Source organism: Anguilla anguilla, chromosome 1, assembly GCF_013347855.1.
Source record: "Anguilla anguilla isolate fAngAng1 chromosome 1, fAngAng1.pri, whole genome shotgun sequence".
Taxonomy (NCBI): Eukaryota; Metazoa; Chordata; class Actinopteri; order Anguilliformes; family Anguillidae; genus Anguilla; species Anguilla anguilla.
The window spans coordinates 66,451,440-66,472,829 of record NC_049201.1 but is presented as its reverse complement, the minus strand read 5'-3'; the positions used below and the strand labels follow the sequence as shown (position 1 = coordinate 66,472,829).

Below are 21,390 nucleotides of genomic sequence, written 5' to 3'. Positions count from 1 at the left end.
GTTGTACAACCATGAGAATGGACATTGGGTATTTGATAAATGTATTGTGCAAAAGCTACCCAATAATAACAGCAGACGGACACTACAGAGACAAATACCAATACCAAAAAACTTTTAATGACAAATGTTAACAAAAGACTATAGTATTATTTAAACAGTAAACAAGGGTTATATTTTGCACGCTGTAAACCGGACACAGAAAGCATAATAGCAGCACCATGGACCAGGATAAAAACAGCAGGGGGTTTGGTGTTGTTGTCCTGTTTGAAAGCATATCTATATCCTATAATATTTTATATTAAATGGATATTAATTCTGTAATCTGGTTAGTGAGTGAATATTGGCTTATTTTAAGGTCCTTCTGCTCACCCTTCCTGTTATGTTAACAGATACTGTGGATTCATCACTTGTATGAGGGACCCCAACTCCCATTATACAGTACTTATGCCTTAGCCCCATGCAATTATTATTTGTGATTTATTAGCTAGGAAATCTAGTATAAAGCACATACAGTATGTAAGATTCACCAAGTATTAACATGGGCCAGGACACCTTACCATTCCAGTAGTTTCCCAAATTTCAGCAGTTACCACCGTAAAATTTGCAATGTAAACTATATGCTTATGAGCAAAAAAAAGTATGCTCGTGTATCTTCATGGTATCACAAAACACTTATAAACCCACCTCGTGAGAAACAAAAGTGTCTGATATTTTTATCTCACTCTATACCACCACTTTGGTCCTGATGGTAATTATTTGCATTTGGATTACATAATACTGAGTTAGAATCACAGAATGTGAACTAATACCTGTTTTATCATTTTCAAGAAAGAATATGCAGTTAAAACAGTCTGGTCTCCCATGCAAATGCACTTGGAATGGAAAACAGTTAAAAAACACTTATGACTATCCTCAGAAATGACCCCAAATATATATATATATATATATATATATATATACACACACACACATAGTACTGTGCAAAAGTCTTAGGCACCCTAGATTTTTAAATATAATATATAGTATATATTTGGTCTTTGATGTTTATTTTTTGTTTTCTGCATTAGTGTGTCAGTAGAAAAGAGCAAATGTGAGATTTCCAAACATAAATTTTCCAAAAAATGAAGTTTTACAGATACATTTTTGTATTTTGTTAAATAAAGTAATATTTTAAGTAATAGACTACTTTTCGGATAAAAACTTGATCAAGGGTCTCTGGGATTACCTGGAGAGCCAGAAGCAAGCGAAACAGCCAACATCTGCAGAAGAACTGTGGCAAGTTCTCCAAAATGCTTGGAACAACGCTGATTATGACCTTTCATCAAGACTTTTGCACAGTACTATATATATATATATATATATATATATATATATATATAATTTTTTTTTTTTTTTGCTATTTTCATTTTACATATACAGTACATTCCAAGGAAATTAGAATTAGCTACAATTAATCCCATAAGAAATGTCCCTGATTGCAAAAATCAACCCCCTTGGTCTTACATGATTTGTATGAATGGAGTGCACAGCAAGAATAACTGTTTCTTAAAGTCTCAAAATTTTCTGGAAAACAGTGTTTTAGAATCATTTGACTGACTTTCACCCAGGTATTTCTTTTCTATAGAAACCCCCATGAAAAAATATTCACACTGTAAAGTTCTTGTAAAGGTAACATAAGAAATGTTGTCATTTCAAATGACAATAAAAAGGCACTCATCGTTCAGTGACGGGCATAATAGGTTGTGGTCTTTGGTGGTTGTTTTTACAGAACTCTGGTTTAAGCATTCAAACTGAGCATTCAACTGAGCATTGATACTTTAAGTATAATAAATGATTTGCCAATATAACTGCCAATGTCCAACTGGGTTAATGGTGAATGGGAGAGAATGGTGAGATGAGAAATATGACACAAAAATGCAGTTAACTGTTAAACATGGCAGGCAGTTTAGTACATAACTCGTATTTCTCAATAGTTGTGAAGCAAAAAATTTACTTGGACATTCCTGAATTATATTTATAAGGATAACAATATAGTTATTTATTAAGGGCTTAAAACTATTATAGAAGTAACATCAGTGGTGTTAACTTGGTAGGATACTTGGATACAAATATAAAATCCCTGTTATGAGTTAGGCAATAGAGCAAACTGTTGCCATTTTTCCTCTCAGGGACTGCTAGTTATGTGCTTTACTCTGCTAAATCTGCTTCATTCAACCCAAAGTCTCCAAAGGTGTCAATATGTTCCAAAAGTGACTGTGAATTTAGGCTATCCACTTGGATCGAGACACAATAAAATTGTTGATAACTATAGGCTTATAAAAATAAAAAATAAAAAATTAAAGGTAAACAGTAAACAAACAGATCAGAGATCTACTATCCTGTGTTTTGAAGGAGTGTGTTTTGCTATTAAGTGCTTCGAAAAACATTCTTCTTTACTCTTTGTATAAAACTAAAACACACAAATAAACCCTTTTCTGACAAAATAATCCTAGAGAACCTTGCATTAGCAGGGTAGTGATATTGAAACTACTGGACTGATCCAAGCACCGCACCAATTCAAGAATTTACCCCAAATTCACAGGCTATGCGGCAAATGGTTGGCAATTGATGTGAGAGCCATTACTTATCCTTACAGTCAATGGGGCACTGCTGGTTGTTAGTGCTGTGCTGTAGAGCTGTGTGTTGGGGAGCCCATAGTAATGTGGCACTGAAGAAGCCAATGAGGCCCATGTTGAGCAGGAGCCCCAGGGCCAGTGCACCTACACTGCCCAGGAAGGATGGAATGGCCGAGTGGGTCATCATCCAGCCCCTGCGTGATGTCATATCTGCCAGCAACGCCTCCATCTGGAAGTGTGTGCCCACCACAGCACAGATGTGAAAGAGCTGGTGACTGTGGCCTAAGAGAGATGGAGAGAAAGAGTGAACAGATTAAGATCAGGATGGTTGGGTGGTATGGATGGATAGGTGGAAGTAAAAAGGAGGAGTATGGCCAATATATGGTCATGAAAAAGACACCAAGGTTGTTGAGAAAATAAAACTGGGGGTACGTTTTTTAGTTGTACCAAGAATTATGCACAAAAATTAGTATGAGAGCACAAAAATAAAAATGTTTTGCCCATAATTCGTAAAAATATATCCCAAAACACAAATCTGAGCAAACATGCAAAAGTGTAAATTTGTGGACAGTGGCAATTGCATTGTATTTTATGAATTTGTGCTGCTTTCTTGCAATGTGGTGTCCTATTTCATGAATTACTGTAAGCACTTAACAGGCAATGATTACTTCAATATTTTAATATTTAGTTACTTTAGACAAGATGGAGAATAATATATTATTTTTGGCCTCATGTTTACAGACTGTGTACATACGCATGTTTCCTGTGCTGAGAGGTTTGAAGAAAGAAGAAAATGCATTATGGGAGGAACTACATATAAAATGTAAAGCACTAAATGTCTTTGTATTTAAGCTTGAATAAACTAGTGTAAATACCATTGTATTTATACTACATTGATTACAACGGACAACATCAGTATAATTATGCTATAAGGACAATTTGCTTGATGTGTGTATGTGGTTCAACCATGTAATTCAACCCCAGGAACTCTTAAATACCTATTGTACTTTTTCCCAAAAACATTTATTTTGCAATATTTCAAAGTATTTCAAACTGCTAGAACAGACTTAGGGGCCCCTGGAGGACATTTACCTGCAATACAAAATAGATAATGTATTTGAAAACAAGACACAGCACCGTGGTATGCACATGAGCAAACAGAAAAAATGCAAAAAGCTACATGTCTGGACAGACGTACCAATGTAGTCAAAGCGGCCTGGAGCTAGTCTCTCTGGGAGATGTGAGGTATACAGGAAGCAGGTGAGGAAGGCGAACATCAGGTGGTAATGGTAGCTGGGCAAGGCCTCGTTATGGCTGCAGCTGCCCCCACAGCATAGTAAGAGCTGCACAGGGCAAAGGGGAGGAGACAAAATGGTCACAGACTTTGGGCTTAACACGAGAAGCCTAGAACCAATTATGCTCAAAACAGGAAAACATAAAAAATGCTGGTCAAAAAAAATCTGTCTCCATGCTTCAGCAAACAGTGGGAAGGAGGGTGCATTCAATTACTTCCTCGGTGAGCCTACTGTATAACATCTAACCCTGTGCTTTAAAGACACTGCATTTTAGTGTGTTTTAGTGATACTGTAATGTACGACATTCAAATGACCTAACCAAATGTATTCAAGGGTAACGATACAGATCTGGAAGAAGAACACTCACTCTATGGAAGAGAGGGATGTTGTCAAAGATGAAAGGATATACGAATGCTGCCGTACGAAGAACTTTACTCTTGCATGGGAACTGCAATTCAAGAAACCTAAAAAAAAGTGTGAAAGAATGAGGTGAAAAGGTGAAAACCCATTTTTAAAAACCGTTGACTTTTTATCCCATTCAAACATGCACAAGCAATCTTCATAAGGTCTGGTCCAAACCCACGGTAGCAGCTGGACATCAGGCCTCGGCACGGGGCCAGCAGCACTGATCCCTGTACAGCTCGCCAGCTATGTCTGTTGCCCTCACCTGGAGTAGCAGGACAGACTGGTGCAGAACAGCGTGTTGCTGATGGCAATGACCACAAAATTTCGGTGAAGCCAAGTGTTAACCCAACAGTCTGGAATCACGTAGGACCCGTAGCTAATGGCACAACCTGGTCACAAAGGCAAGGGACACGTTATCTGTTCTGCATCAACCTTCGGTGTGGAAATTCTGTAATGCATGTTTCAAGTAGACATCACTGACACATTAACTGGGGAGTCACCACTACACACTAAAATATTGTTGCAAAAAACCCTGTTCTGAATTTTGAGCTTTGAAGCTGAAGTTTTGAGATTGACAAATCTCATATTTTATAACATGCGATCTACTGTTGACCAGCTGCGATCCACCTATTGCAGCTTTCACCAGTAGCCAGACAGTACTGTTGGCCGTAGTGCTATAGTATCAGAAACACTGACAGCAACATTAGCATTCACAGTGATGCTCTATTAGGACAAAGCAGCAGCAGCACTGAACGTCTGAGAGTGGCCGTACCAAGGCTGTAAAGGCTGAGAGCGCCGTAGTCAAAGAAGTAGCAGATGTGACGAGACTCGGCGGACATAGTGCTGAAGATGTGGGCACAGCTGGAGGTGAAGGGGTACAGGCAGATCAGCAGCATGTAGACCAGCAGAGGCCAGGTGTAGCTCTCTGACAGGAAGTCCAGGGAGGAGCAAAGGACGCTGAACCGCCACAGGAAGTACCTGTTATTGAAGAGCAGAGACACAGCCAAGCATGTTTAATCAAGATAGAAAGGCGTATATAGTCACAAGGTGCACCAAGCAGGGGAAACAGATACCCATTATCATTCTTCTTGACAGTAAAGGTCAAAAGCCTGTAGGAATAAAAATACACTTCCAACTCTAGAGATGGTGTTTTATGGTGGGGCCCATTTATGCACCAAAACAGTACTTTCATGGGATGAGCCACTCGGCACCCTGTATACATACGCAAGTTTCCTGTTCTGAGAGGTTTGAAGAAAGAAGAAAATGCATTATGGGAGATTGTAATTTGAGTAAACTGAACAGGAACTACATATAAAATGTAAGGCACTAAATGTCATTGTATTTAAGCTTGAATAAACTAGTGTAATGGTGTTTTATGGTGGGGCCCATTTATGCACCAAAACAGTACCTTCATGGGGTGAGCCACTCGGCACCCTGAGCTGAAGCTGGTAAACTGAGGCAGAGCATTGCATCTCAGTGTCTCGTTAAAACAAGAACTATTCTCACAATGAGATATTAATTATAATAGCTACTGCTATCAACACACACAGCCTATTGAAAATGGCACACTGAATTTGTTCACTGAAGGCCAGTAACTCAGAGGAACAGACTGATTCTTTCTTCAGTACAGCCCCATACATTTCAGAATTCAGAGTGTATGTGTACTCATCACAATACCATCCATCTAAAGTTCTCAAGGACAGCAGAATATTGCCTCAACCCAAGACTAGAGCAAAACTTGACCACAAGCCATTCTTTGTGCAATTACCCTACCGTGAATGAATTCTGTGTGTCATTTTCAATAGACTGTTCTCTCATTATAAAGAAATGAGAAAGTTTCTCATTATAACCTGATATGTTTGTATATTGTTATAATCGGAAAAGGATCTTGTTTTAACAACAAGTTTTTATTCACTGTGGCAGAAATGTGGTGCCGAAAAGTATGACAAAATGTTTTTTTAACAAATATTGCAAATTTAATTGGATGGATTATGTCATTTTTGAAGTTATGATGCTATGTGCAAAGTGAACTATGAACATGTATCTTTACAATTTTTTCATTGAATATTGAAAAGGAAATTAAACACATCTACCCTGACAAGACCAGAAAACTATCAGATGATGATAAACAAAAATAACTTATCTTTTGTCAGGCTGTACTAATAATACACACATGGAAAGCTGCTGTGAAGCTTTCTGAAACCAGTACAGAATAAGAAAACCTCTGCATTCAGGGTAGGTTCTTGTATTGTGAACCAGCACAAAAGCTTTGCATTAATCACTTATTAAATTGGTCATATACAGTTAATAAGCCATGTGACCAGGTTGTCATGGTATTCAGTTTTAGGTTCAATATGCCTTAGTGAACAGAATGTATTAACTCAAAAAGAATTTTCCTCTTGTCTCTTCAGTTGTTATGGCAACAGTTGAAGCCCCACTAAATCCACGTATTTCCATGGAGATATTGCAGGTACAGTATGACATTCTTTCACAGACAAAAATAGCAGACAAAAAACAACAACCAATAACAATAATAACCCTTTCAGTGAGTCTGCTTCTATTTGGCCCTATTGTTATACAATGATAAGGCCAACACAGCAGTATGGCTGGCCATTTTTAATTTAATGATTTCATGCAGTTAACTTGAGTAATTCAGTTGTGTAGTCCAGTTCTCAATGAGCTATTCAGGGGGGATATTATCACTGTGAGTATTAATGGTTTTCTACTGAGTGATGATAATACCTTATTCTTTCCCTGGTTTACTTTAGCATGGATTTTACAGTCAATATGATATGCTTGATTTCTGTATGTGGAGTTAAAGAAAGTCCTTCAAGAAATGTTTTCCATGGGTGTAAACTTTATTTCTCCAAGTATCTGGTTTGTGTTGACAAATTATAGATTGCCTCCACTGTCTTGGTGATTAAAATCGAAGATTAATAGAAGCCTGACTCTTTTACAAGTAGGCGTAGCTAACGTCCAAATCATCATTGGAGTGACAGTACAGAATTTGTTATTTTTTTGTCAAAGGGCAGTTCATTTAGCAGCTAAATTTTAGCCAAACATTTTGACACAAAACATAACAGGTTTCTTTCCTGAACAACATATGAAAATTAGCCAAAAACTACTACCCAAATCAGCCGCAATATTTGAAAAGAAGCATTTGTATGGGCAAAGTAGTATGGATGTGCAAATGCAGACGTGCAAATTAAGTTGCAGATGAAAAGGTTGTAGACAGACAGCAACACACGGCCACCACATGTTGAACTCCATTGCAAAGAACCAGAAAGATTATATTTGCTTCAGGGTTATAGACAGCAGGCCTTGTTTTAACCCATGGCAGTTTAGGATCTATAACCCACACAGATGTAACAAGGCCCACTGTGCTTTGTTATGGTTCTGGGGAGAAAGGTAAAGGTATTTCTTACCATGTGGGCAGGAAGTGGGTCCAGATGTTGACTGTCTCATTGGTCATCTGGAAGCTGCTGAGAATGCAGTCCAAGGCAGAGCTGTGGGGGTGACGGTAGCCAGATATGATGCCATCCTCCTGAAATACCTTCAAAACAGAATAACAAGGCATTCGCACTCATAACTCACTGGATAATACTATTAAACACCAAATACTTGCACAACAGGCATTTTTCTGAATGTGGTGCAAACCATGCAACAAATATACACCGGGAAAAAAAGGATATATATATATGTATATATGTACTACATATACATTTGTACTGTATGGCAAACAAATGACTTTTTGTTTTTAATTGGAATATCACAATGCAAATTATGATTTTTTTCTCAGCACATAGACGATGAATTAATATTTTTATCAAGGAAGAATTTATGGTTTTAACCTGTCTGAGATTTACTGGCCTGCATGGCTATGTCTATATATATATATATATATATATATTTTTTAATAGTTTATTTATCATATACTTTTATTGAACCAGGTATACTGCATATACTGCATATCTAATACAGGTATCAATTAATACTGATATCGGTAAGTGTGTTTTTTCTTTGTCTGTTATGCTTTTTTATATCCCTGTCAGCTCAAAGGGAGTTCTGCAGTTATGTACATTTTTGATACATAACTGTAGATGTTTACAAGCAGAAGATGCTGTGTCACAGAGGCCCTGTACCACATCAGCTGGGCAGAGTAGGTGCTAAGGAGGAGTCATGGCCTGGACAGAGTTTGGTTTGTTGTGTTCGCGCTGGTTATCCGGAGCAGTGGGTCGCACTCACTCGTGGCACCTGGTGGATGTTGAAGAGCTCAGGGAGTTTGATGCTCAGCATGTCTGTGGGCAGCCGAAACCTGTCCCTCCCCCTCTGGTAAGCCTGTCTCAGCCGGGCCCTGCCACCCCGGCAGAGCATACACCACACTGGGCACTCAAACCAGGGGGGCTGGGTACCTCCCCCATCGTCCTCCCACCACATGCACCGCCCCCAGGCCCAGCCCTGACCCCCACGGCCAGCCCGCCACTCAGGAAACACTGCAGGGAACATGGGGGAAAAACAAGCATGTCACACGCAGGGGTCTCTCTCAAGAACTGAACTATTACATTCATATGTCCCTTACAGAATGATACATGGGGACTCATTTTCTCCCATGTGAACATTCCCGAATTTAATTAAAGCATCAATCACAACCACACACTACTATTAACAGCCAAATGCACATGAATCTAGAAATGTTGCTTATTTTCGTTTTGGCCTGGTGAACGAAAATTTTGATATTTCAGCTAGCAGGCATTTACCTACTAGGTAATGAATTATGGTTTTTTTGTAACAGTAAGGCATCATATTAATGGGATGACTACGATTAGGAATGCCAAATCATGATTGCTAGGTTTAAAGAATAATCTTGCTGAATTATTAATTTTTGGTATAAAAAATAGACTGCAGTGTGCCATTTACCAAACTTACCGAAGTGTCTTCACTTATATCAATAATAGTATAACATAGGCCCAGGTGTATGGGCAAACTTTGTGTAAAAAGGAGAAATAGAAAGCAATTGAAAACACCCAGGTACAGATTACAGGTTTGATCTCAAAGTCCTTTGTTTGTGATGGACATTTTTGATAAAATTACACTTGATGACAGGACAGACAGCTTGAGAGCCAGCGAGTCTGCTTAGTGATGTAACCACCTCCGACTAAGACAGTAAGGCACATTGTTATGTGGTAATGGTGACAAAGCAAGTGCAACAAAACACCATTCAGTGATTGCTTTTGGCTACTGACACTAACACTTGTGCTGCTTGTTGGCCATTGTTATTAGCTACAAACTCCATGCAGAATAATTATCTTGGACCTTGTTTAATGTACAGTACTGTGCATAAGTCTTAGGCACCTGTGAAAATAATGCTGTACAGATAAGATGCTTTCAAAAATAATGAAAGGTTATAAATATCTAAAAAAATAATAAGAGTAGTAAATAGTTAAAAACTAAATAAAATCAATGTTTGGTGTGACCACTCTTCGCCTTTAAAATTACATCAATTCTCTTAGGTATACTGTCCTGCAGTTTTATAAGAAAATCGGCTGGTACGTTGTTCCAAGCATTTTGGAGAACTTGCCACAGTTCTTCTGCAGATGTTGGCTGTTTCGCTTGCTTCTGGCTCTCCAGGTAATCCCAGAGACCCTTGATCAAGTTTTTTATCTGAAAAGTAGTTACTATTACTTAAAATATTACTTTATTTCACAAAATACAAAAATGTATCTGTAAAATTTCATTTTTTGGAAAATTCATGTTTGGAAATCTCAAATTTGCTCTTTTCTACTGACACACTACTGCAGAAAACAAAAAATAAACATCTAAGTATATACACCAAATATATACTATATATTTTAAAATCTAGGGTGCCTAAAACTTTTGCACAGTACTGTACATTTTTAATTGTATATTTTTAGATTTAAAGTACATTAAATTTGTTTAAAGGAATAAGCTCCAGTAACAGTTACTTGTAATTAGTTGCAAAAGTTGCAATGCACGGGGAATCAAGCACAGTATCCTGTGTCAAGTCCGAAAACAATTTAAAGAAAGCCTTTCTGTGGACACACGGGGGTTGGTGTATCTGTGGAGAGCAGGAAACGTGACACATAAATAGCAGACAAAAACATGCAGGGGCAAGTACGCCCGCACAAATATATGTGTCCAGACAGGAAGAGGCCTAAGGGCTCACGTGCCTGTTACACATGAAGAAAGAAAACTTTTTCAACGTGTACAATTATATTAGTGAATGGATTTCAATTCAATCAAACTTTAAAAAATCTATTTCATGAAAATATCTATGTAAACTATGCAATATTGCATTATGACATTAACTATGTTCTTTTATATACAATGTTCAATATCCTCTCCAGTTAACATAATGCTCCTGGTTCAATCAGTATGTGAAGGCTAGCACCTGGCCTATTTCATATGAACTCCATAACTAGTACAAATAAACAGCTTTAATTTTGCCTGGAATGAAATAAATGCTAAAGTACTCTAGGTACTACAAAGCAAACACCAGATGGATTATACAAAGCAGATAGCCAGAAAGGGTCACGATTTAATTTATATGAATCATAGGGAAGAACACTTCTTGGAGAACATTACATAACTGGCACACATAGCACTAGGACTGGCCAAGTTGGGAACTACTCCTGTTGGGTATTGCAAAACAGCCTTGAGCAGTCCCCTCTTCTGCAAATTGTGACAACATTTGCCTGTTTTTTCCTGCCATCACTACGGAAACCTAAGCCACTGGTGGGTGCGGTGAAAGGTTCACTTCACACAGTCACTATTGCAGCTGGAGCCGTTTCTCCTGTTTTCAGGAACAAAGTGTGCCTTGTGCGACTTGCAGAGACGCAAGGGCTGAGGGGTGACTGTTACGCGCTTCGCCATATGAAAATGAGCCGCGCGACTCATACAACGGAATGCCAGCGCTCCCGTCCACACACAAAGCAGATGCAAAAACCAGACAATGGTCCGTGGCGGCCAGAAGTTCGTCTGTGTTAGCGCGTAATAGTGGACGCACCAGCAGAGCTTGCAGAGCTGTTGGCAAGGGCAGGCGGAATTCAAGCGTGGCATCGGAAAATTAGCTGCCGTTGTCTGACCTCAGTGCAAACAGTTCTGTTTATCAGAGGTATTTGTCGTCATGGACGGTGGCAATTTAATGTTTCAACATTAGCATTGGCGATCCCTCAGTAGGTCTCATTACATGAGCAAAAATAGTATCTTTGCATTAACTCAGGCTCATGACGGTAGATTCTACTTTCGTCATTATTATTTCTTGGATCATTACTCATACACCTGGCATGAAGCTTGACTGTGGCCTATACTCTCCACAGTAATGCACTGACAGGGGGCTTTCGGGATAAGTGGAAATATCCACACCTACCTGATAAGCGGGTCCCTGCTATAAATACAGAAACATCAGCAGTATTCAGTAAGAGGGCAGAGATTTTACTCTGACCCACACCTCTGATTCAAATGTGAGAATATATCACTCACACAAATGAAACTGTCAAATTGTCACGGTCAGGCCGCAAGAGTTTCAGGTTCCTTTAAAGAAGGGCCCTCAATCTTATCCAGAAAGGGCCGGTGTGGGTGCAGGCTTTCATTCCAACCAAACAGTTACACACCTCATACCACTAATCAGCCACTAGAGTCTTTCCTAAGGAACTTGTTTAGGAGAATCAGGAGTGTTTCTGTGTGGTTGGAACAAAACCCTGCACCCACACCGGCCCTTTCAGGACAAGATTGAGGACCCCTGCTTTAAAGGTACTGTTCCATTGTATGGATGAGATCCACTATCTGGTGTCGAGTATGGACTGTGCCAATATTGACTGTGGCCAGCAGCCCCACAGGGCAACACAAAATTGGCCATGGTATCACCCTGGGCAGGAGCCCTTCAGTCAGCTGGTGATGACCATAACTTGTGGCTGACAGCAACCCCTGTATCATCACGTCATGTGTTTCAAAGGACGTTGCATGCTTCTCTGCTATTTCCAGAATTGATAGTGGAGGTTGCAGCAATGAACAAAGCTGGTCAATACAACTGAGCATTCTAAATTAAATGATCAGAGTAAGGAAGGACACCCCACAGGGCCTTGCAATTCTTTTTTTTTTTTTTGGCGAGATTTTATTGCCATGGAAATATTGCTGTTCCCCATGTTAGTGCCAACCCACAGTGCCACCCCTGGCCAAATTAGGTCCACAAGCAGAATATTGTTATGGTGCCCCCCAAATATGGTTACAAAATTGAATGGCATTAAACTAAAGAGCCTTTATTAGACTGATAAGAGCAGAAATTGAGTTTTTAAGCTATTGTTTTGAAATTATACAGCAATTCAAGGATATTTGTTTCAGCTGACAATTTTTTAGATTGTGTGGAAGTTTTTTTAGAAGATGTAGATTTTGTAAAATTGAGATATTATAGTCTCTCTGTACAGCACATTATTCATTTTTACGTTTTCATTCATAAATCTAAGAATTTTAAACTATCGACAGACCACATAGATCAAGTGTATAGTGATGCCTGTGAGTGATTTTGGTGTATGTTGGACCTAAAATTAAAAAGTTCATTAGTTCATTAGTTACACTGTTATTGGAAAAATCAGTGATGGACATTGGAATTTTCACTAGTTTGCAGGGTATGAAAGATTTGTCTCACCTGATAATATAACCACACAAAGTTTCATGCATGATGTGGCACAAACGGCTGATTTGTAAGGATTTTTCTTTAATTTGAAGTGCTCCTGTAGTGTCAGCATTTGGATAATTGTCTCTATATTTGAATATATATCTTTTGGAACCAGACTGGACTGATATGCAAAGTTTCAATCAATTCTTCAATCAATTTCTTCCCAAGAACAGCTATTCTTATACAGGTGCTCAGTAACACCTTAACAGAGAGGGGTTGAGGTGTGCAATCCAAACAGTTAATCCTGGCTAAGACTCTTGTAATTCCCCCCCACCCTACTGGCACCAGCAGCAGCACAGAAAGCACATGAATGTGACAACTAGTTCCAAACAAGAGACAAGTGATGTTTTTTGAGGAAATCTCTACTGAACAAAGTGACGACTGTTCACTGGTGTGACAAAGCATTGTGTGACATTCGGGAAAGGGTTCAGCCTTGGATCAATTCCATGTGGGTTCAAGAAGTTCAGGAGTTTGACACTGCAGCTTGTCTCTGGATTAATTCATTCTTACAGGTTGAAGTATTTACTGTTGCATGGAAGGAAATGCTCTGTTTTATGCCTTGGCCTAGTGTTGGGTGGGACTGTTGGACCCTAAGCAAGACTGTAGGAAAAGGTGTATGAAAAGGTGTGGACACTCAAATAGGGTCCTTTCTTAACAGGGTGGCATGCTGAGAGTGTGGGTACCTTCCAGGCAAGAAAAGTGATGAACCAAGAACCCACCCAAGCTTCTCTGAGATTCTCTCAAGGACATGCATGTCATGCTTTGCCCCTGTAAAATCCCTTAGAATGCTGAATATATTGTAGAGTAAAAGCAGAAAGGCAAAACAAAAATGGTCTCAGCTTCAAGCAATAGCATATTTTGAGTAAGTAAATGATAGGTACTTGGTCTAATCTCATTTTCAATCATATACAACACAATACACATTTGCACATAAACAGAGGTGACATCTCCCCACGGGTTCTAACACATTATCAGATTACCACAATGTCACAACTTATAATTTCTAGATATTTACCCAATAAATTACCCATGTTTTGTATAGCCAGAAAGTCCATCCAAGAGTTTATTAACAGCGGTTGACAACATGTCTTCAGAAGTCTGGCCAGGAAATATGTGTCTGACACTTTATTTCATCAAGCCTTTGAGAGAAGACACTTGGACTGCAGGGAATTTAAGCAGATTCCACTGGGCTGCATAAACATCCGACATCCAAACCTGAGCAATATCCTCCACTAAATTATTTCAGACCCATTCACCCATCAGTTAACCGCTAAATCCTATAATTCCATGGGCTACATGAGCTAATAAAAGCAAAGCAGCGTGCTCACAGAAGTGGGGTGCATACTGGGTTGCTTTCGAATGTGAGGAAACACGTTTGTCTAGGTACACAGATCTCATCGCCAAGTTTGTAGGACCAATGGCTTTGCTGCTCTTCCATTCAGAGTCACCCTTTCACTTTTCAACTGTAATGGGCTGTAAAGTGACTATGAACATTGTGTAACACTAGTTATTGTATTCCTTTGCTTAGTATCTCCCTTTGAACACTAAAGAACCTGTGAGCATTATGGGCACCAGAATTTTCTGAGAACTTAAAGGCAAGAGAAAAGAGTAAAACTATGTGCTGTGAAAGAAGAATGGCCCAATTGAACTGTGGTGCACATTGCCTATTTAATTGATCATTTAATGTCTGTTTAATGACCGCTGTCAAAACAATAACACAATCTTCCACATGCAAATGCTGTGTTGTAATTTAGTCAAGTTTTTCCATCCCACATTTACACAATAAAGAAAAGAAAATGGTTTGCATGGTTTTCCTCTAAAAAAAAACATAAAAAGGGATGCCAATACAAAGCAATATATTCTAATTTTCATCACATGTAAGAGGCTGGAGAAAAATATTAGTCGGACACAATATTTCCTATATATGACTAATAATAACTGGCTATGTCTCAAAAGACAAATATCAATTAATTGATCGTAGTCTCCAACTTGATGACAATCTGCTTCAATCTTTTTCCTCATTCTGTATTTTCTCCAAAACTCTTTGAATTTCCATCTATCCTGAACCCAACATTCCAGTGTTCCTTCCCTCTCTCTGTCACCCTCCTGAATTCTGAAATTCCTTTCCTTGCTCGTGACTCCATCACATGACCTTTCTCAATGGTCGTCTTTATCAGGCAGTGGTGACAATGAGAAGCCAATGCCCAGAACACAGCTGCATGTCTGCATCTGTGTGCATGTACAGTGCATACCAATGTGCCACTGCACCATTCTACAGGATTGACAAATATGTGTACCTGCAACCAAATAATGCTTAGTTATTAATAGCCACCTAGTTAAATGGCATTAACTGATAAATGTATTATTAAACCAATTCAAATGGCCTTTTGGACTCACAGGCCAATCCACCAAATACATTTAGAGAAATGATAATGGAAGGTGACATGGAGCTCAGTACCACAGGTTGGAATTCTGACCTGCAATGATTCCATATTAAGCATGCTACAGATCTACTTGACCTATTTCAGAAAACTCAAAAACAATGTGTCACGGAACTTTAATTTACAAGTTTTCCCTAGGCACTCATCAGTGGGAGGGGCTTGATGCATGCAGGTAACTGCAGCTTTGACTTAACATGGAGGTAAAAGATTTCTAGCACCAAGTGAGCTATAGTATCCATTTTCTTCATTCTGTAAACTGTATTTCATCAACACTTTTAACTCATCATTTAAAAAGCAAAACTATCCTGACTTCTTAAATTGTAGTTCAATTCAGGGCCAGTATACTGCCATATATTTGTCAGATAATGTCATCAAGGCTAGTTCATAGCCTTAATCAATGTACAAATACACTCACGGGGGACAAATGCACGTGTTCTAAATATTGAGGGGGACGTATCCCCTGCGTCCCCCCTGAAATCTATGCCTATGGCCTCATGAGCTTGTCAGTATAACTGGTGGTAATTTTGCTGATAAGCTATTTAGTATTACAACACGAAAATGTGTACCTGCAAAGACATAATGCTGACTCACTGGTAGCCACCTGGTTAAATGGCACAAACTGATAAATGGATATGACATGAACCGACAATTCAATTGGCCTTTTGAACTCACAGGCTGATCCACCAAATAAATGTGGAGAAATTATAATCAAAGCTGACACTGAGCTCAGCATCACAGGTTGGAATTCTGACCAACTATAATCCCATATTAAGCATGCTACTGTTATACCTGACATTGAATGTTATGAAGGAAATATGTAATCTTCATCCTTCATAACACTCAATGTTCATATTAAAATAAATTAATTGTGGCACAATGTGTTACATGCAACTAATCAATACAAAAATGAAATACTAAAAATGATTAAACTGGCACTGAATAACGTATAACTTGTGCAATGACTGCTATGCCAAAAATTAAATAAGTATTCAAAACATGTCTGTTACAATTGACACGTTAACCATACATCTTCATCAGACAAGTTGCATCAGAAATTGTGTTTGCATATCAGGTAATTTAAATTGGCTGACTACCTTGGAAAATAGATTTAAATCTCCATAGGCATCCTAGTTAATAAAAGCCTTGTCTATGAGCTTTGGGTATACATGGGTATTGATCATTAGCTTTTAATCTTATGGAATTACTTTGTAACCATTAAGAAAGAACTGATAAATCATCATGGACACTATGGCAAAAGAGGCAAAACAATCACTGAAATCATACCTTTTACCAGTTCAGATTATACAGTTAGTCTCTGCTGAACAATTTTAATGCATTTGAATTGCGCAGAAATGTAGTTACGAGCAGAAACGTTATCTGCTGCACACAGAAAAGTGGTAACTTATAAAAGTGTCCCAAATGAATAACTGATCAGTTGAAAAACAGACTAAAAGTTCGGCCTGAATGGTTATTCATCCCTCAGATATTTTTATAGATAATAAACTACCCTGACAAATATTATGTGGTACTGAAAACAAAAATAAAAGTTAAAAAAAATTTTCACACTACATTTCAGCAGCGCTTTATATCCAGAAGCAATAGTAAAAACATGCCAATGGCGCTACCTTAAGACCTCCCTGTCATGGCTTTGATAGAAATTTCCTTTAAGCCCTGTGACAACAGCCATGAAGTTCCCTCGAGCTCATTTTTCACACTGAACTGTACACACAGCGCTAGCCCTGGAAATAAAAACGTGCCGTAAATCCCTTGGTATGGGCCTCCTATGTTGCTGGTGAGTGCTAGGAGAAAGTTTCCAGCAACACGGCAACGTGGGAGTCAGACATGCAGAGAGCGGGGTTGCGCAAGGAAGCTTGGAATGACAGGAAACCGAGGGGCCAGCCTCGCTCCATGACTGCGGAACGATCGGGAGCTGCCCATCAACTTATTTACCGAAGGAACCTGGAGGATTCAGACAATGTATCCCTCTGTGCTCACGTGGACTGTTGGTACAAAAACAACAAGGGCCATGTGTAGAGTACAGTGATTCAGCTCCGCCAGAGCACGACCGTTCCTTCTCGACATCCCCACATCATAAATTAACCTTACAGTTATTCTCCAACACACACGCGCGAACGCCCACTCACAATGCATTCAAATTCTGATCCCATGCATTAATTTCCCTACAGCAGATTAGTTTAAAGACAACCCTTACTTATTCAAAATAGTTTTCAACGAAGGATGCAGCCAAAATGATTAACACGCCTGTTTTCAGGGCTGATTGCGTTTCAAATAGGCAGAACCAATGTCTTAAGCGAAACAACCATTTGACAGTCAACGTGTGTAGGCTTCGTAGCTAGCCATGGAACTTCATTTGAAGCATATCTTGAAAGCACAGAGCCAATAGCAGAACAGCTAGATCATTTTGTAGCACACGTAGCTACTGATGTACTGATCAATGACCGATTAGGCGACAAATAAATAATTTGGATAAAGGCTGCGGTTAAGGTTAAACTTAAAAGTCCGTCCAACATCCCGATGATTAAAGCAATAGTGGCAGTTCAATGGAATGTTATGTCTTACCCATCCTGCTCTGTAAATGTATGAATATTTTCAGCAGTCGATATGAAATGAAGAGATTCCCTAGGATCTCTGTATGTGAAAACACGCTGAAGGGTTCGTGAATTGAATCAATTCTGAGTAGGCTTCTGGGCATATTCATCATATCCTTGAAACATCATAAATCATCAGGAAAAACTGGTTTTCACTTCTCACGATTTCCATGCGGTTTCATCACACTTAAAATTTCCATAGGCCTAAACGTGTCCATAGAAAGGATATCAGTGAAGCGCGCTTAGAAATAATTAAAAAAAACATTATCATTACTTCCTGCCAGTTTTTTAAAAAATTATTGTATTTTATTTTATTTTTTATAATTTACATTAAATATAGCCTAGTTAATGGGTCCATTCTGTACAGACACAGGAACAAAAATGCACATAGCTAAATGTCATACTAAATAAAGTAAATCATGGCAATTATAAAATTACACATATTTAGAAAAACTGTTTTCCAGGGACAGTGGGAGTGGCCAGAACGCGCTGTGTCAAAACTTGCCTTGAACAGGGAACAAGAGCCCCAAACGAGAACAGAATACTGTTTGAACTTGCCTGCATTAAACTAACTGTAAAGTCTCCCGAAAAACTTAACTGAATTAGAGTATGCAATTAATCACGAATAGGCCTATGCACGTGTTATCTACAACATAACATCAGAAACGTTACTAAAATAAAAACAAGCAAAGACAAACCTTTTAGCTTTATTTTGTCCACGAGATGATACCCGCATATCTTGACGGGGCGGAAGAAGTGATCAAGAACTCAGCTTCGGGAATTTTAGTGCAATTACGGTTCCATTACAGCACTAAGCGCAGCTATTGTGAATTATCATCTAGCTGTTCGTTGACTGTCTGACTTAGCATTCCTCTGCAAGAAAATTGAAAACACTGTAGTCCCGTCGTCGAAATCCCACCCTCTTGGTCACATCGACCTTTTCATTGGATAGGAACGAGAAAGAAACATTGTTTTCGGAATCAGGAGACAGTCAAGAAGAAAAAAGAATAAACGCACGATTTGGTTTCTTTGATTATGACGACGTCGCTCCGTCAGTTACAATGTAGGTTATGCTACTTACATTTTAATCGTATGTCTTACGCTGCAAACTGTAGAGCATGCAAAGGAATGCTTCCAGGCTGTTGTTCACTGCGACTTGCACCGTTGGTATTTTTAACGCCGTACCCATAAGTCTTCTGTTCGCGCGAGCCAATATATTAGAAAAAAAAGCAATCATTTAACCCATTTTGATGTACAGCCTGTTTAAAATAATTTTTTGAATGACTCTGTAAGATTCGTGGTTGACACGGTTACAACATCAGCGCTAAATTGTCAGGGGTATCAATTATAAATGCGGCATGTTTCAACAGTGTCCTGCATGCACTACTGCCAGCGATAGTAATTGTAGCCTATTACTTTTTCACAACTCATAACAGTCAACATACCGCGATCTATTAGCGTTTAATGTCAAAAACTATTAGACACAAAATATGCCATTTTATAAGAGAGTACAACCGCCGGGATTCATTCATATATCGCAAATTAAAGTTAAACCCGGGCTGCATCTCTTGAAGGTCTACATCCAATGATCAACTGATGGCAGTCTGGAGATTAGAATGAATAAGTCCGTTTCTATCCCTCTGATGTGTTTAGAGCTCACCTGGGCATGAGGACAGGCCTATGTGAAATTCCCCCCAAAAAAGTGGGACACTGGTCTGCCATCTTTGCTTAATCTGCAAACGTCTCTGTGTGCCATGACGAGGACTGGGCATTAAGCCCAGTGAAGGCTGACCCAGGAGACCTCTCAATAGTGCAAAGAATAGTGGGCACACTGGGCCCTAGTTACAAAGCAATCAGACTCAGTGATGAATGAGCACGAGAGGTTAGATGGGGTTGGGGGCCAAATAAGTAGGAGATGCTGCAAGAAAAAATATGCGGATCAGTTTTACAAACAAATGAGGATTAGCATACCTAGTTTGAGTTTAAGTGATGACATCTTGGGTTAATAATATTTCTGTAGATTTCAGAAAATTCTGCAATTAAAGTAAGACTACGTCTTTATTTTGGATTTTAGCATAACTACCTATTTGGAAATATAGTCATTCCTGCACAAATCTTTGCAATGGTCAAAATTGTTATGCCCCTGACCCCAGCGAGAGAGTGTGACACATTAGCCAATGCACAAACCATGCACAAAGCTCTTTAAAGCTGAGACAGCTAAAATTTTAGATTTGAAGATACCAAGTATTGCAATTACTACTGGCAGATTATCTCATTTTCAACTGTATAAAATGCAGAAACAGCTATTCGCTTCAAGACAGCAATTACTCCTGGCAGATTATCTAATTTTCAACTGTATAAAATACAGAAACAGCTATTCGCTTCAAGACAGCTAACCATTTGGGCAGAAATACAAAGGGGATTTCAAGAACTGAGATTCAGTCCCTAGTGAAAAAAAGACAGTTGTGGAAAAAACTAAATGCCATTTTTCAGTTAAGCTGAAAAGGAGGCACTGGCTGGGGAGTTAATAGGCTTTCCAGGAAGTGGAAGCATTACATTTAAGGATTAGAAATTCAGTTCAATGAGCTATTACAGTTTTAAGCACCTAAGATGGTTGGGGGGCCTCGCTGCACTTCTAAAATATACAGTATGTTGCATCAAGCAACAATGATATACTGTAGCTAAATGGCAATGATGCCCCCAAAAGCAAACGTTAGTCTCCAAATGCACATAAATGCATTTGCAGAGAAATATCATCTGGGCTTAGACAATAAAGTCCATTTAAAAAAAGGGTTCAACACATTGCCTTGAAAGCTGAGCAAATATTACATGTATAGCTGTGATCACATTAATCACTTTTTATAACACAACCTATAAAAGAAACTACATACAACATACATGAATTGGAGTCCAGTATCTGTCTGTGGCAAATCAGTCTGCCAGTGGCAGTGCTAGTAAAATCTGCAATTACTTGCATTCTGGCTGCCAGGATCCCCCTGGTTCAGCTCCCATTGCCCTCGTTGGCTTCATTATAAATCTGAGAGGATGAGAACACAAAGCTACGGTCATGTGACGCCGGGCACATGGTGGGCCGAAGCGCCGTACTTTCTTTCAGCTTCACTGGCTTACTCTTCATTCCGGTTCCCCACGTACAGTCTGTTCCGTCAACTCACTTTCTCTCACACATCAAAGCAGGTTATGATTGGCCTACATCGTAATTCCCTGGACTACCATTATTATCTTCTGGTTACAAATGAGAAACTTGGAAGAACTATCAGGAGGAACCCAGCTCTAGAGGAGGAGCCCGCTCTCTGAGGCGGCAAACAGAGGACG

At 39.1% G+C, this 21,390-nt stretch overlaps 1 protein-coding gene across 1 annotated transcript; it reads right to left on the bottom strand.

Annotated features, from left to right (window-relative positions):
- Positions 1–1,343: 1,343 nt before the first annotated feature.
- Positions 1,344–19,195, bottom strand: paqr6 (progestin and adipoQ receptor family member VI). The gene is made up of 8 exons (XM_035430606.1): positions 18,756–19,195; positions 8,561–8,808; positions 7,741–7,868; positions 5,088–5,293; positions 4,578–4,704; positions 4,278–4,374; positions 3,814–3,958; positions 1,344–2,897 (listed from the first exon to the last, which is right to left on the bottom strand). The coding sequence occupies exons 2-8, from the start codon at positions 8,750–8,752 to the stop codon at positions 2,620–2,622; spliced, it is 1,173 nt and encodes a 390-aa protein (XP_035286497.1). The 5' UTR covers positions 8,753–8,808; positions 18,756–19,195; the 3' UTR covers positions 1,344–2,619.
- Positions 19,196–21,390: the final 2,195 nt, after the last annotated feature.

Coding starts and splice junctions, on each gene's coding strand:
- paqr6 (XM_035430606.1), bottom strand. CDS start 8,752: ATGTGGTGGGAGGACGATGGGGGAGGTACCCAGCCCCCCTGGTTTGAG. Junction 7,869..8,560: donor ACATCCACCAGGTGCCACGA/GTGAGTGCGACC, acceptor TCTGTTTTGAAG/GTATTTCAGGAGGATGGCAT. Junction 5,294..7,740: donor ACCCACTTCCTGCCCACATG/GTAAGAAATACC, acceptor CTTCAATAACAG/GTACTTCCTGTGGCGGTTCA.